Raw genomic sequence first — 17,817 nt, 5'->3', positions numbered from 1 at the left:
TAACCTATGAGCCATGATCCATGAAGCGATACCCATCTATCCTCTTAAGAGGAAAACTTCATATCCAAATAGAAATCCATGGCCCGTGCTAATGCCGTTTACCCACTGGACAAAAACATGAGATCATTTGACTTAAAAACTCTATATTGAAGGAAGGAGAAGTTGTAAACAAGATCTATTTCTGCCCTTAAGGAAATGTCGAAGTCCTCTCTCCACCCCCTCTCCATGTTGAGTACATTATGATTAACTGCATAAAGAGAGAAAAGACTGGATTTCAGGATATGAGCTGAGGATCTAACTAATAACAGAGGAGCCAAATGCAAATCATGATAATGACGTACTGCTAAGGGCTTTGTGTTTCCTAGTCAACTTCAACTAGTGGAATTTCTTTCTTAAAGAAACTATGTATTGGTCTATGCACGATGACATTAATCCTCCTCTCCCCTCTGATCTCGTAGAATACCATTGGGTCAGGAAAGAAAATGGACAAATGACAGGCTTGTCAAAAGTTACCCTATGTGACAATTCAATTGGAATCTGGGGCTTTGTGCCCCGATTCTTCTGAAAGAATAAATATCCACATAAAGAAAAGAATTGTTCTCTCCGAAAACTTCAAGTTAGTGTGATAAAATAATGCAGCCGGTGATAAATTTTTACTTTTTTTTCCTTAAAAAAAGCTTTTGTCATCATTATTATTTTACAAATAGAGGAAATACTGAGTTTTTCAGAAATTATCTTCACTGCCATTTAGCTTGCCTCTCATCGTAATATCTGCTGCTTAGGAAGACATTCCAAGGCATTTCTCCAATAACATATTTCAGTGCCCGTATGTCTTATCATTTTGCTCTTAAATGGCATCTATTTTCTTGGCTGGCATCAAAAACCTTCACATCAGTTTATGAACATGTTAGTTACTTCAACACCTCTGTGCAAAAAGAACCATCCACATCTGATAAGAGACATCCAGAAGGATGGATAGGCTACATGATTTCCTCAAGGTCACACAGAGAGCTTCCAGCAGAGCATGGCCAGAGCAAGGGGATGTTTTATTCCCTGCCTTCTGCTCCATCTGCCAAAGCCAAGGCCCCTCTCTGTGCCCTGCAAGATGCCATGATGCGATGCCTATGAGAAGGCAGCATATCTCAAGTATGTCTTTCTAGTTTCTAATGCATAAAAATCTGGCATCAGCACATCTTTTGTAAAGAATCTGCTGCAGGAATAATCCATCATTAATCAAGCAGAACTACTGTTAGAGCTTACATGAACTTCAGACTCAACTAGTAAGATGCATTTTTAACTCCATCAAATCAACACCTAATACCTGAATACCTCATGTTTTTGAGGCAAATTACCTTTTTTTTTTTGGAGAGATTTTTCACTGTAGGGCGCGTGCGCTCGCCAGACAGACAGAGAGAGACATAGAGACAGAAAGCGAGAAATCACCCCCCCGGGGGGATGGTCACGCCGCAATCCCTTCTCCTCCTTTCTCCTCTCGGGATCTTGGGCACGCACGCACACGCGCCCGGCGTGAGTTTTAAGCCACCGGGTCCGGGACACGAACCGTGGTCGACTACGTGGGAGTCCAGCGACATAGCCATTACGCTAACTGCTGGTTCCCGAGGCAAATTACCTTTTTGAAGGAGGAAAGGCTACTCTTGATTAATATGGGTTGGAAGGCTTTGTTTTAATTTATAATCCAAAGGGAGGGGTTTTTTTGGCTATCTTTCTACATTTATGCAAATGAATATTTGACAGAATTAGACCAAAGATAAAATTAGACAAAATTTGATTAATACTTTGAAAAATTTGACTGTTGCTCCCTCTTTGACTATTTAACTGACACGCTTAAGATTTCAAATACAACTTCCTCAGGGACACCTTCCCTAGCCCAGCAGGAAACCTCTTTAATACATTCCCACGGCACTCTGTACTAATTTACTTCATAAAATTTAATTATAAACTCTGATGAGGATTATTTGGGAGACTGTTTGATTATAATCCCTTCCCTATCCTGCAAGCTCTTTACTTTTTTCTCTTTCTCTCTTTTTTAAAAAATTGCCAAAGGACGCATGTGCTGGCCGGAGTGAGACACAGATGGGGGAGAGGGCAAGGGACTAATGGGGCCTAATGGGGTGTAATCATCTGCAATCCATTTCTCCATCTCTGCATCCTGTAGGAACTTGAGGTAGGCACGCACATGCAAACAGCCTGTGTTTCGAGTCACTGGGCTGGGACTTGGACCAAGTTCAGCCATGTAGGATCCAGCTCCCCTAAACACCAGGCTCTGGGGCTGGCCCAGGGTTGGTACCTTTTCTGTTTTTTCCTAATTATAACATCCATGGTATCTCAAACACTGCTTGTTTCATGTAGGCATACAACCAATATTTACTGAGAAGTGAGCAAATGAAGAATTTTAAGAGTCTAGAACAGAGAAAAGATCTATTGGAGGAGGGAGAAAAAGAAAAAAAAAACCACTAAGATTCAGTTTTTATGTTTGGTTAGAGAGGAAATTTCTGAGTGATAAAATCTACTGAATATATTAGCCAAGATTTAATCAAGAAAACTCGATTTCTATTTTTTGCCACTCTAATTTAAGTAAGAGAGATGCTGAGTTCATGTGGAAATAGGATTCCTTTCCAAGCTTACTCAAGTAAGTACTGGGGTTCATCTTCTCGATATACAGGTAAGTATCTATGTCTTGCTTTTTAGGCTTCTCCTGGACACACAAAAATCTCTATCGCCTGAACAGAAGCTCCTCCTTTACCATCTTAAGATATATGGGTACAAAAGCTCAGAAAAAGACAGCTCCGTTTCTAATTCACATTTACCTAAAAATGATCACAGCAATTATTATTCCTTGGCAAGGTGATGACTTACTAGTAACTCTACTCACTGCTACAACTGAGTGTCATAATACATGAATACATAATCTATGTAAAAACATATGCCAGTATGTGAGAACAGGTGCATATAATGACCTTCTAAATAACTTCCCTCTAATTTGTCTCAACTCTCCAGTATGCATCAGGAAGGCAGTCTAGGAACCAAAAGTTGGTGTAACGGCTATGTCGCTGGACTCCCATGCAGTCTACCGCAGTTCGAGTCCCAGACCCAGTGGTTTCAGCTCACACCAGTTGAGTGTGCGTGTGTGCCCAATATCCTGAGAGGAGAATGGAGGAGAGGGGATTGCGGCGTGGCCATCCCCCCTGGGGGGTGATTTCTCACTTTCTGTCTCTCTGTCTCTCTGTGTATTTCTAGGGAGTGCATGTGCCCTATAGCAAAAACCTCTCTCTCTCTCTCTCAAAAAAAAAAGGGTAGTCTAAAAGCATTATTGCTCATATTTCCTCTGCTTTCCAAATCATTTACATTTTAATGTGTTTACTTTTAACCTGTGTCTTGAAGATGCCCACAGGGGCTCAGTTCAGTATTTCTATGCGTTCACTTCATTCTCACCTGGACATGCCTGCCAGCTCGGAACCAAGAAGAGCATGGGCAGAGGTCCCTGTCACACCATTCTATCCATTGAAAACAAATAGATTTGTTGGTGTCTCAGACAGATGAAATAAAAGCAAGTTATAATATAAGGTATAAAAGCGAGGTTTTAGAATTAACTTAAATGTCCTATAACAGTGCTAAAAATGATAAAGAGAATTTGAGTTTGAAATTCTATATCCTGTTATGTCATTACTTATTTCTCTTATCAGAATATATTAAAATATCATCAAAAAGAAAACATGACACACAAAAGCTATGCAATTCTGATATTTACATTGCTATATTAATATAATATATATAATAATATACTTTTCTAAAATGAACCAGACATGAGTTTTCAATTCCCAAGTTCATAGTAGGGAATCCTGCAAATTAAGTGCTAAACGATATAGTAATTAGGTCTAATAACCGTTAACATTTGTGTAGTGCTTTGCCCTTTACAAAATGCTATACAAATGTGACTGTATTTGTGAAAGCTCAATAGTTATTAACCAAAGCTCAGGTTATTGATGGATAGCGTTCCTACCATAGGAGTGTGATGACTGCAATGGGACCCGAAAAAACCACTAGATGGCAGCAAAACGTTAGTGATGGGAACACAAACACAAGGCAGCCCAGGTGCTGGGTTCTCTCAGCAGGGACACGCCGTTAAATCAGGGAAGCGTGGTGAATTTGCTCTGGGTGAATTCTATCACTTGAGGTAGCACGCTCCCAGATCTATTAACCACCTCCTAGTAACACTTCCACTATTTCACTTGAGGGAGGACTGGCCTAGACTACTGCAATTTCACTAGACAGGTGGATATTTTATGCCACGAGCCATTTATCCAGGCATTCATTTATGCCATGAGCCTTGGCCTAGTTAGACAAACAAAAACACAAAGATTTTTTTTTTTGTTATAGTGGGCAACACTCATATGTCAGGAAAAAATAAATAACAAACATCACACTGTCAAGCATCAAAATTCTTTCTATCAACATGTGTTCTCCACACTGTACTGTGTAAGAGAAAGAAAAATGATTTTGAATCAGATAGCCATTACGCTAACTGCTGGTTCCCGAGGCAAATTACCTTTTTGAAGGAGGAAAGGCTACTCTTGATTAATATGGGTTGGAAGGCTTTGTTTTAATTTATAATCCAAAGGGAGGGGTTTTTTTGGCTATCTTTCTACATTTATGCAAATGAATATTTGACAGAATTAGACCAAAGATAAAATTAGACAAAATTTGATTAATACTTTGAAAAATTTGACTGTTGCTCCCTCTTTGACTATTTAACTGACACGCTTAAGATTTCAAATACAACTTCCTCAGGGACACCTTCCCTAGCCCAGCAGGAAACCTCTTTAATACATTCCCACGGCACTCTGTACTAATTTACTTCATAAAATTTAATTATAAACTCTGATGAGGATTATTTGGGAGACTGTTTGATTATAATCCCTTCCCTATCCTGCAAGCTCTTTACTTTTTTCTCTTTCTCTCTTTTTTAAAAAATTGCCAAAGGACGCATGTGCTGGCCGGAGTGAGACACAGATGGGGGAGAGGGCAAGGGACTAATGGGGCCTAATGGGGTGTAATCATCTGCAATCCATTTCTCCATCTCTGCATCCTGTAGGAACTTGAGGTAGGCACGCACATGCAAACAGCCTGTGTTTCGAGTCACTGGGCTGGGACTTGGACCAAGTTCAGCCATGTAGGATCCAGCTCCCCTAAACACCAGGCTCTGGGGCTGGCCCAGGGTTGGTACCTTTTCTGTTTTTTCCTAATTATAACATCCATGGTATCTCAAACACTGCTTGTTTCATGTAGGCATACAACCAATATTTACTGAGAAGTGAGCAAATGAAGAATTTTAAGAGTCTAGAACAAAGAAAAGATCTATTGGAGGAGGGAGAAAAAAAAAAAACCACTAAGATTCAGTTTTTATGTTTGGTTAGAGAGGAAATTTCTGAGTGATAAAATCTACTGAATATATTAGCCAAGATTTAATCAAGAAAACTCGATTTCTATTTTTTGCCACTCTAATTTAAGTAAGAGAGATGCTGAGTTCATGTGGAAATAGGATTCCTTTCCAAGCTTACTCAAGTAAGTACTGGGGTTCATCTTCTCGATATACAGGTAAGTATCTATGTCTTGCTTTTTAGGCTTCTCCTGGACACACAAAAATCTCTATCGCCTGAACAGAAGCTCCTCCTTTACCATGTTAAGATATATGGGTACAAAAGCTCAGAAAAAGACAGCTCCGTTTCTAATTCACATTTACCTAAAAATGATCACAGCAATTATTATTCCTTGGCAAGGTGATGACTTACTAGTAACTCTACTCACTGCTACAACTGAGTGTCATAATACATGAATACATAATCTATGTAAAAACATATGCCAGTATGTGAGAACAGGTGCATATAATGACCTTCTAAATAACTTCCCTCTAATTTGTCTCAACTCTCCAGTATGCATCAGGAAGGCAGTCTAGGAACCAAAAGTTGGTGTAACGGCTATGTCGCTGGACTCCCATGCAGTCTACCGCAGTTCGAGTCCCAGACCCAGTGGTTTCAGCTCACACCAGTTGAGTGTGCGTGTGTGCCCAATATCCTGAGAGGAGAATGGAGGAGAGGGGATTGCGGCGTGGCCATCCCCCCTGGGGGGTGATTTCTCACTTTCTGTCTCTCTGTCTCTCTGTGTATTTCTAGGGAGTGCATGTGCCCTATAGCAAAAACCTCTCTCTCTCTCTCTCAAAAAAAAAAGGGTAGTCTAAAAGCATTATTGCTCATATTTCCTCTGCTTTCCAAATCATTTACATTTTAATGTGTTTACTTTTAACCTGTGTCTTGAAGATGCCCACAGGGGCTCAGTTCAGTATTTCTATGCGTTCACTTCATTCTCACCTGGACATGCCTGCCAGCTCGGAACCAAGAAGAGCATGGGCAGAGGTACCTGTCACACCATTCTATCCATTGAAAACAAATAGATTTGTTGGTGTTTCAGACAGATGAAATAAAAGCAAGTTATAATATAAGGTATAAAAGCGAGGTTTTAGAATTAACTTAAATGTCCTATAACAGTGCTAAAAATGATAAAGAGAATTTGAGTTTGAAATTCTATATCCTGTTATGTCATTACTTATTTCTCTTATCAGAATATATTAAAATATCATCAAAAAGAAAACATGACACACAAAAGCTATGCAATTCTGATATTTACATTGCTATATTAATATAATATATATAATAATATACTTTTCTAAAATGAACCAGACATGAGTTTTCAATTCCCAAGTTCATAGTAGGGAATCCTGCAAATTAAGTGCTAAACGATATAGTAATTAGGTCTAATAACCGTTAACATTTGTGTAGTGCTTTGCCCTTTACAAAATGCTATACAAATGTGACTGTATTTGTGAAAGCTCAATAGTTATTAACCAAAGCTCAGGTTATTGATGGATAGCGTTCCTACCATAGGAGTGTGATGACTGCAATGGGACCCGAAAAAACCACTAGATGGCAGCAAAACGTTAGTGATGGGAACACAAACACAAGGCAGCCCAGGTGCTGGGTTCTCTCAGCAGGGACACGCCGTTAAATCAGGGAAGCGTGGTGAATTTGCTCTGGGTGAATTCTATCACTTGAGGTAGCACGCTCCCAGATCTATTAACCACCTCCTAGTAACACTTCCACTATTTCACTTGAGGGAGGACTGGCCTAGACTACTGCAATTTCACTAGACAGGTGGATATTTTATGCCACGAGCCATTTATCCAGGCATTCATTTATGCCATGAGCCTTGGCCTAGTTAGACAAACAAAAACACAAAGATTTTTTTTTTTGTTATAGTGGGCAACACTCATATGTCAGGAAAAAATAAATAACAAACATCACACTGTCAAGCATCAAAATTCTTTCTATCAACATGTGTTCTCCACACTGTACTGTGTAAGAGAAAGAAAAATGATTTTGAATCAGATGACCTAGGGCCCTCTCCTGGCTCCACCACTTGTGAAATGCCTTGAACAAGCCTCCTGTCTGAGACTCCCTTTCTTTACCTGCAAACCAAAGGGATGATGATTCCTGTTTTACACCTCTTTTAGATTGTGATAAGAACCTAATTACAGAAGAAACAAAGGCAAAATGCCTAATTCTGTATAGGGTGGCTCAGTAAAGTAGTATGTGAACCTGGAGCTGGAGACAGAACAATATTGAAGAACCCACACCCCCCAAAGCATTAGGAATGACAAAATACTAAATCTCATTAACTGAAGGAAAACAGTTTTGAGAGGATCAAGGAAAGGCTTTTGAAAGAACCAGACTTCTAACTGGGCTCTAATAGACAAGGAATGGTTCAATCAAGGGACAAGAAATTTTTAATAACCCTATCCTACTTTCCTTTGTAGGACTAGTTCCCAGGCCAGGACTACTCTTTCCTCTTCCAAATATGCTGTTCTATGAATGTAAGATGATAAGAATCTGGTCAGTAGTTGGCATGGCGGTTAAAGTTGCTAGATCCCGCATGACCTGACTGCATAGTTCGAGTCCTGGACTGCCGACTTGAAAGTCATGCTGGGCGTGTGTGTGTCCATGCCCAGATTCCCAAGAAGAGAATGGAGGAGAAGGGATTGCAGCATGGCCATCTCCCCTATGGAGTGATTTCTCTCTCTTTCTCTGTGTTTCTAGTGAGTACACATACTCCGTAGTACGTTATAGCAAACTAATAAATTTTAAAAAAAGAAGAATCAAGAAAAAAAGGTAAGAAATAAATAAGAATCTCATTAATAACAAAATAAATCTCAAAATTAAATCTGTTTAAACATAAAATAAACTACCCTTAGATTTTGTTTTTTTTTTGAGAGGTTTTTTACTATAGGGCGCATACGCTTGCCAGACAGACAGAGAGAGACAGAAAGACAGAAAGCGAGAAATCACCCCCCAGAGGGGATGGCCACGCCGCAATCCCTTCTCCTCCATTCTCCTCTCAGGATCTTGGGCACACACGCACATGCGTGGGTTTTAAGCCACCGGGTCCGGGACGCGAACCGCGGTCGACTACATGAGAGTACAGCGACATGGCCATTACGCTAACTGCTGGTTCCCTACCCTTAGATGTTTTTAAGAGCATAAATAGTTATGCTGTAGCTAATCCTATTATCCTAGTGGTCCTTACATTCAAACAACCTTCCTATAAACTGTGGAAGCAGTATATAAAAGTCATTCCTTATCATTTTAACTGGCTAAATGATGGCAGCATTTTAATAGCAAAATCTTTCAAAACTTCAAAGCACTATGAGTTGCAGCTAAAATGAAAATCTTGGGGTAGGGGAGAGATAGGAAGAAGAATGTAAAAGGGGGAGAAAAACAGATGACAAAAAAATACCTTACTCCTCAATTATAAAGGTCAACAATACTAGTGTATGAATTAGCCTTGAAATAAAAACTTTTCATTAGACTCAAATAATAACAAAATGTCTCACTAACCCCCATTAATAATTGTCTATTTCCAAGAGACTTCAACTATGCCATCACTCTTTCTTGTCCTGTACTCGAACCATGGTCTTAAAATGTAGTTTGATCCCCAACACGTTTCTTGATAAACTGGGTGAGTGTAACGGTTCTTATCCACTCTTAGCCTGCATCCAAAAGAAGATCCCATAACTATAAGCTACTAAGTGGACATTTGGCTTTTACTCACGATGGAATCCTTTATGCATGCAGTTACCACTACCGGGTCATTTACTCTTTCGTTAGTCTGACCCTAACAGGCTGGATGGTATGAATGTAGTTTTAGATTATTACGTTGTAAAGGATGGACATGAAACACTGATTTAACTCATATTTAACAGTGTACACAATAGCAAAAGGAAAATGAGTTAATAGCTTGGATGTTAGTGTTTCTAATCTGTTGCGTTTCCCAGTAATAAATCCTAGAGGATCAAAACTGAGGTTCCAAAAATGTAGATGTCCAAAAAGATACAATATATGTCCTCAATAGTCAATATTTTACAAATCCTAACAAAACCATATATTCAACCGTACAAATCACATAGACAAACTGAAACATTTCATGTCTAACCAAACGCGTATGTTTACCACTATTCTTTTTGAAGCATTCCTTTCTGATTATTTCTTTTACTTTTGTATCTTTCATTACTGAAATGAGAAGACAAATGAAAGATATTTAGCCTAATGGAAACATGTCTGTGGAGTAAATAAAGATCTGTTAATGTTTGGCAGGTTAGGAAAATCTGGTATAACCTGTTTGTTTCCATTTTGATTCCTCAGCCATTGAATTTCACAGGGAAACATGGGTGAAAGGCTCTCTTGGCCTAGTCAAATTTCAATGGTTCAAAATATCTTTAAAAAGGCTAAATCATGTACCCAGGTCGCCATATATATGTCTCATATGATAAATACAAGAGAAAACAATAGTCCTACAATGAAAAGATTAGGCCACAAAATGATATTTGTTGTTTTATGTTTAAGCAAATTATCTATTGGTGAAACATAGGTTCCAGGACAAATAAGCTTTAATTACATGGTTATTATTATTGTTACTAAAAACTCTTCAAAGAAATTCATGATTGGATCCTACGAATACTTCACATAGCACGCACCATTTATGGCACAGTAGGAGCCAAACTCCAAGTATCATATCTGTTAGAAAGGAAGTAGAAACAACATACTTGTATTCAAGACTAGTGTCAAAGCAGCAATTTTCCAGGGCATCCAAAGACTTCATCAGAAGAAGGTTCATCTGCTGGCCAGACATATCACTGGGTAAAGACCAATAGAGAAAAATGAGTTATTTTAAATCATTCAACTTTGTAAAATACTTTACATATTTTGCTTTCCATATTTTATTGGAAATGCTAGTTCTTTAAAAAAAATTAAAATAGCAATAATGTTAGTGATTCACATATACATATTCTGCAGTTAGAGAAAATATATCCAAGAAAATATTAAATAATTAGATTTCTGAGCAGTATCACCCATTTGCAAACCAATAAACCCTAATGCTCCTACTTGGGATTTTTTTTTTATCCTGCCCATACTTTAAATCACTGAAAAATAAAAAACAAAGTCAGAAGTCCAAATAAATATTTCTAAAACTGATAATTTTCTTTTTTTTTTTATTTTTGGAGAGGTTTTCACTATAGGGCACGTGCGCTCGCCAGACAGACAGAGAGAGACATAGAGACAGAAAGCGAGAAATCACCCCCCAGGGGGGATGGTCACGCCGCAATCCCTTCTCCTCCATTCTCCTCTTGGGATCTTGGGCACGCACACACACGCGCCTGGCGTGAGTTTTTAAGCCACCGGGTCCGGGACGTGAACCGCGGTTGACTACGTGGGAGTCCAGCGACATAGCCATTACGCCAACTGCTGGTCCCAAAATGATAATTTTCTTTAAAATACTTAATCTATTAATCTGACATTAGCAATAATCATTTCAAACTTTCTTCTCACAAAGACTGTCACTTTTTATTTCATTTCTCAATGTGGAGTTCCATTCCTTTACTTACTTTTCTTAATGGGAATAAAAGCTATACATAGCAGGAACCAGCAGTTAGCGTAATGGCTATGTTGCTGGACTCCCACGTAGTCGACCGCGGTTCGTGTCCCGGACCCGGTGGCTTAAAACTCACGCCAGGCGCTTGTGCATGCATGCCCAAGATCCCGAGAGGAGAATGGAGGAGAAGGGATTGCGGCGTGATCATCCCCCCGGGGGGGGGTGATTTCTCGCTTTCTGTCTCTATGTCTCTCTCTGTCTGTCTGGCGAGCGCACGGGCCCTATAGTGAAAACCTCTCCAAAAAAAATAAATAAATAAAGCTATAGGCCTACATTTACATACTGGGTCATTGAAAAAGTCATGATGTATTTTTCTATGCAAAAATGCATCGTGACTTTTCTGACGACCCAATACATTTATAAAGTAATTAATGTGATTGTAAATGCCTTAGTGAAGAACTAAGACGTGTAGTAAAATAAAACTTAAAAGGTACTTCTATGGCTTTTTCAGGCATAGTTGTAGGATTCATCCCCAATGTTTTATTATCAAGGGCTTCCACACCTCAGCTGTTATACTGCTGCCCCAGGTCCTGCTAACGAACTGATTGAAGCACCAGGAATGGTAGCCAGTCAAAGAGCACTTCAAATAATGTCTTCCTAAACTATGACTGCAGAGACTGGGCCAAGATGAACTATATTTTGCAATGAGAGAAGTATACACACACATACACGCACACACATGAACACACACACACATAAACACACACACACACATTCTCAAGTTTTAATTAAATCCTATTAAATTTATCGTTTTGAGTAAAATATACTTACATATCCTAAATAAATGCTTGAGAGATCATACTTGTACCCTCTCGGGGCTTTGACAGAAGCAATACGGTTTGGAATAACAGTTTTCTGAGTAAATTCTGGATAGGAACTTATTCAGAAGACTTTTTCATAAGCCTTAGCAAAAAAATGGATTGATTGCTATAATTCTCTTCTACAAGTTGATTTTTCACTCTCAGAACCAACATATTGTCCTAAACCTGTTCCCGTAAGGAACCAATTTGTACCACTTATTTGATGTCACTGATTCTTCAATCAATAGCCCTTACAACACTAATCTTTATTTTAGAAAATTTTTCTCATCAAAGGTCATTATCTGGTGACAGTGTCTATATCAAGTAAATTATTTATTAGTACAAACAGCAAATATTTCAGATTGCGCTGCTGCAAGAAACTGGGAGCCATGAATAATTATACCACTGACTGCGGTACTAATGCGTAGACCCTGTGAATAAGGGTGATGCTGTCAAACGCAGGAACGTTAGGGAAAAGCCAGTAGTTAGTCTGGGGCCACTCAGCCACAAGAAGAGCTTCATGGTATCCTTGCCCACAATTCGTGCAAGTGCAAATTCAAAGAAGATGGACAAGAATGGAAAGCAATCTAAGCCAGGGATGAGTGTTTTAGGGGAATCACTGCTAGTTTCTTCAGGCACCAAAATTGCAAGCTTCTCAACCTTGAAACCATGAGCATCTCATCCAAAGTTAATAAAGAAAAAAGCCAGAGCCAGATAGGATGCAATGAGCTGACCAGAATTAAATCTTCATAGCTCATTTTAGTTGTAAAACTATTGCTTGAAAAGATACTGAAGGAAAAGTAGGAACACAGATGGTGAAGAACTGCCCATTTGCAGGATAGCAGCAAATAGGGAGGGAAAAATCATTTTAATGTTAAGTCCATAAAAATACTTTGGTTTAGGAGCAGCAGGTGGTGCAGTGTGTAAGGTACTGGACTCCCACATGGCCAACAGTGGTTCAAGTCCAGGACCTGACAGCTTAAAACTCATGCCAGGCACGTGTGTGTGCATGCCCAAAATCCTGAGAGGAGAATGGAGGAGAAGAGACTGTGGTATGGCCCTCCTTCCAGGGGGTCATTTTTCTCCTTCTGTCTCTCTATCTCTCTCTGTATCTCTGGCAAGCACACACAGCCTATAGCAAAAATTTCTCAAAGAAATAAATAAAAATAATTTGTATTTGTCATACACACAGACATATAACAGTTAAATTACATGCAAAATGCCGTTTCTCATTCATGTCCAGCAAGACCTCTATGTATTAATGCTGTTGAACAACTACTGCGGACATATTTCATTTCTGATTGCAAAGACCAAGGTAATCATCTGACAGATGTTCCCAAACACTGAAAATAATTATCTGAAATATAGTATTTCCCCAACTTGACAGCAGTTCTCATAAAAGTTCCATAAATTGGGATCAGCAGTTAGCGTAATGGCTATGTCACTGGACTCCTATGTAGCCGACCACAGTTCAAGTCCCGGACTCAGTGGCTTAAACTCACACCAGATGCATGTGTGTGCATGCCCAAGATCCCGAGAGGAGAATGGAGGAGAAGGGATTACGGCATGGCAATCTCTCCTGGGGGTGATTTCTCACTTTCTGTCTGTCTGTCCGGCGAGTACACGCATTCTATAGCAAAAACCTCTCCAAAAAAATAAATAAATAAAAGTTCCATAAATTGATATTTATGCAAACTATGTAAATTACAAAAACAAACTTAACTTACTGGTTTCAAACTTAAATCTAAAGACAGCATACTGCCATCCAGATTATTCATATACACACCAGTTCTTGTGTTTGGACAACTAGTTTCTGACAACTAGGAAAGTTTAAGGACGTCTAACATCACAACGGGATACCACGCTCTACTCTCCTATTTCCAACGCAGGAAAGTGAAGCTCAATGTCAAGACATTGGCATTGAAACACTCATGATAACCCAGTATTTGGGTTGAATCACACTACAATCAATTTGGATGTATGTAATTCTAAGATTTGTTATTAAAAAAAAAAGAGTGTGAACAATAAACTAAAGTAGATTCAGGCATAAAAAACTTTCTCATTTAGTGAAATTTTTCATTTGGGTTTTTATATTCCATCAGCTCCATTCAAGGGTAAAGGTAGCAGTTCAAAAATGAGCAAACTAAATAAAGTACACAGCATAATATGCACAGATTAAGGCTCTTCAAGGATTATAAAATGTATCCAGGGCACAGGATAAAAGCAATATTTAAAGCTGGGTACATGCAGTTCTCAGATGATTCAATGATTCCACATATTCCTCAGGTACCAGGGATACCCCAATCCTTTCCTAATAATATCAATAAAAGATCAGCAATTATTTTCATCCCATGTAAATCTGAAAAAAGAGAAGCTTTTCTTATTGCACCATACGATTAGACTTTTGCTCACGCCAATTATACAGATGTACCCAGGACTACCACCTAAGTATGAAATGATTTTCAAATAACAATCACTCTAACACTAGCAACCCTCAAGATACCTTAACATCTATATGAAGGTATTTTAGAAAGACAAAATTTACTCATTAAAGATAATGAAGGATTGACTTGTCCATCCCAAAGAGTTTAGGAACCACAGGATTGCTCGAATACAATGTTTATCTATGTGGGCTGTATGCATGCAAAATCCTTTGCCTAGGTCACACAGAGGAAACAGGAATATTTTAATAAACTGTACCTGAGTTTCTCTTCACACAAGCGTGAGAGAAACATCCCCAAAGCAAGGCCCATGTGGATTTGCACGGCTTGAGACTCATCAGCACTCGGTTTCCCAGGTAACCTGGCAGTCAGCATGTTCAGGATTTCCTCAACCTTCTCTTTGCAAGAGATAATGAAAACTGGCACAAGGAGAGACAAAGCCGTGGCGGCAGCGGAACGGGCAATGGCACTCGCTGTGTTTTCCCCAGAATAGGATTTCTAGGACATGCCAAAGAAAGAAAACAGGGTTAGCCTTTTGTTCAAACATGAGGAAGCACACCTAACACAAAGGCACTGTACACAACAATACAGGTTTCTGAGATCTCCCCCTGCCAAAAAACAAAATTAAATCTTAATGTGTTTGTCTCTAGGTTATGCTTTCACTCTTAAGAAAACAATTTGCTATTAATAATCGTTGAGCTAATAATATCCTTTTAAATTTGAAAAACCACATTAGAAGTGTCTTTTAAAAGTTGTAAATTCTCTCACTTTACAACTTGAAATAATTTTAGTGTTTTTAAAAACCCACAAGCATATATATTGCAAAATGCAAAATGCAGCTATCTGAATTTGGACAAACCCCACAAGCCACATTATAAATACACAGAAAGCTAGGCATTTTCTAGGAAGGGGGGGGAAAGGAAGAAAAATGTTCAAGTTGAAAATGAAGAATCAAGTGTAAGTTTAGCACAGGGATCTATTGGCACATCTCCCAAAATTTTTGGTGGGAACACTTCCCAGTAGATGGATTATTTCCTACAGGGGGTTAATTCCTTTTAATTAAAAAGGAAGTTGAAATTCTAAAAGCCTCTGGTTAGAAAGCAATAACCAGCTATTCAAAATGAAATGGAGAACTCTATACGCTCTTTCCTATATATAATTATGGGGGTGGGGAGCAATGAATTAGCAGCCCTAATAAAATGACAGAGCAACTAAATATGAACAGCTTCTGTAAGAATCGCATGTTAGAAGCATTACCAGACATTATCCACATTTATAAATATGTCTCAAGTGAGGAAGAAAGCCCATTTATCATTTCTCACTACTATCCATTTAAAATTTTCAAATGTACCATAAAAGTGGTGTTGTCACTTGTAGTCAAAGCACATTAAAATGTATTTTTAATTCTATGACCCTTCACGCTCTTAAGTTTTGGTCTTTAAGAAACACAAAACCAGTCATGTACTAAGTTATACTTTAAGTTAATATACTGTTATATAAAGACCATGGTGCTCAGAATGACCCAGCTGCTAGGACACAGGAAATAAAGGAAGTGAATTTTGAAATAGGGCTTTGAAAAGTAAATAAAGCAAAAATCACAAAGGTAACAGGCAAACCTGAGGTGGCTATTAAAGGAGTTATTTTTTGTTATTTGGCGAGAACTGTACAAAACTATTAAAAATCTCCTACAATGTCCTTTTCTGGTGAATTTCTGAATCAGACTGTTAATGTAAAGAGTCCCAACAAACTTCTAAACACGTTTTCCTTCCATCCTTAAACAAAGAAGAATGTTTCTGACAGAAAGCAAATCATAATAAAGAATTACTTTTTTGAGCATAATCTATTTTCCAATTTAATTCTACACCATCCAGTAAGCATTGTTTATCATCAAATATGGTTAAAAATCTAGCTGCAGACCTTAAGCCCCAGATGACACATACCAGGTCCTCCCAAGGGCAGGAGGACAGAAGCATACAAAATGTACAGAGAAGACCTTAGGCAATGGGTTTCAGGCTAAATTGGTAATCTTAGCAACAGTTCAGGAGCTGAGCTATATTTTTATTTAAATGAACTACAATCCTCTGCTACTCAGTTGATTGTCCCATGATCACTATAATTCCCTGAGCAATGGATAGGGATAGGCTAGAGTGAAAATAATTCTACACAGATACAGAAATAAAGTACACCCTACAACTAATAAAGGGAAAATTGACAAAAAGTATTTTTATTTTGCTACAAATCTTCAGACCTAAGCATGAAGACAGAAACTGACTGGGTAACAGATACTTCTTCATGATCAACATTACTTTGTTTTTATAGAGTATTTCAAGCTTTCAAAACATTTTTACAAAACTTAAATAATGTGATTCTCACAGTCTTTCAGAAGATAGACAAAGCATTTATTTGTACTCTCGTTTTCCAGGTAAGAAAAACTATAATATTACAGGTTAAATGTCCAGTAACTAGTTTCAAAACTAACAAGGGCTAAACCAAGGGCCATAATCACTATGAAGGATCCTGTTCAATCCCCTCATTTTATAACTAAAGCAAAAATAAGCCTAAAGAGATGGAACTGCCTGTGGCCACAGTCCCTGAACTGAAAACACTATGACTAGAAACTCAGTATCCCCACATTAGTCTATCACAGCTGTAGCCCTTGATCCTGACTATGCATCAGAATGACCTTGAGAACTTGCCAAATGCTGATGCTCACCCTAAGCAACTAAACTGGGGGACGTGTTGGGGGCTATACATCAGCTTTTTCCTCCTTCATATTTAAGTTCCCCAGCTGACTCTAACATACAGGTAGGGCTGAGAATTACAACACTGGGCCATGGATTTCAGGTGAGTAACTGATGTCAGAAGAGTCACCCCTTGAGTTTTCTGATTATTTTTTATTTCTCACACTTACATAATAAAACCAGGAAAAAAGTTGTCCTCTGGGTTGGTAATGGCTATCCACAATGACCAGGAGAGTATCAAGCACCATAGAAACCCAATCCTTCATTGGAAGGAAATTAGGCTGAGCCTGCAGATGAAGACAACATAAAATGATAATGGAGAAATGGAAACAACGCTCAACATTATTTCTAGATCTAGAAGACAATCTCCTCTGTATTAAGTAATGAAGTTCTATTATAAAAAAAAATTACATCTGCTTGGAGTACATCAAGTAAATATATATCCTCACTTGTGCCAATAAAAATAAGATTATTTTAGTTTTTGTTATAGGGTACATTTGCTCATTAGAGAAAGAAGGAGGGGGCAGAGAAAAAGAGACAATATGACAAATCATCCCCCATGCTGCAAGCCCTTCTCCTCCAGTCTCCTCTTGAGATTTTGGGCATGCAAGCACATGCACTTGGGGTGATTTTCAAGCCACAGGTCCAGGACTGGAACTGGCTATGTGGGATTTAGAGCCTTAACCTCCATGCCATCTGCTGGCCCAAAATTTACCTTTTATGCAAGACTTATCAGAAGTGACTGCATGAGCCAGCAAAATAGAACATAGATGAGAT

General features: G+C 38.6%; 1 protein-coding gene across 1 annotated transcript in view; it reads right to left on the bottom strand.

Annotated features, from left to right (window-relative positions):
- FOCAD (focadhesin) overlaps nt 1-17,817 on the bottom strand; it is a 335,374-nt gene that overhangs the window by 62,984 nt on the left and 254,573 nt on the right. The window contains exons 26-28 of the mRNA XM_006140328.3: nt 17,211-17,327; nt 14,559-14,797; nt 10,172-10,261 (exon numbers count right to left, since the gene is read on the bottom strand). Of these exons, the coding sequence (XP_006140390.1) occupies nt 10,172-10,261; nt 14,559-14,797; nt 17,211-17,327 (446 nt within the window). The remainder of the gene's footprint in view (nt 1-10,171; nt 10,262-14,558; nt 14,798-17,210; nt 17,328-17,817) is intronic.

This window comes from Tupaia chinensis, unplaced genomic scaffold (genome assembly GCF_000334495.1).
Source record: "Tupaia chinensis unplaced genomic scaffold, TupChi_1.0 Scaffold000029_1, whole genome shotgun sequence".
Classification (NCBI taxonomy): domain Eukaryota; kingdom Metazoa; phylum Chordata; class Mammalia; order Scandentia; family Tupaiidae; genus Tupaia; species Tupaia belangeri.
This window is presented reverse-complemented; position numbering and strand designations above follow the sequence as displayed.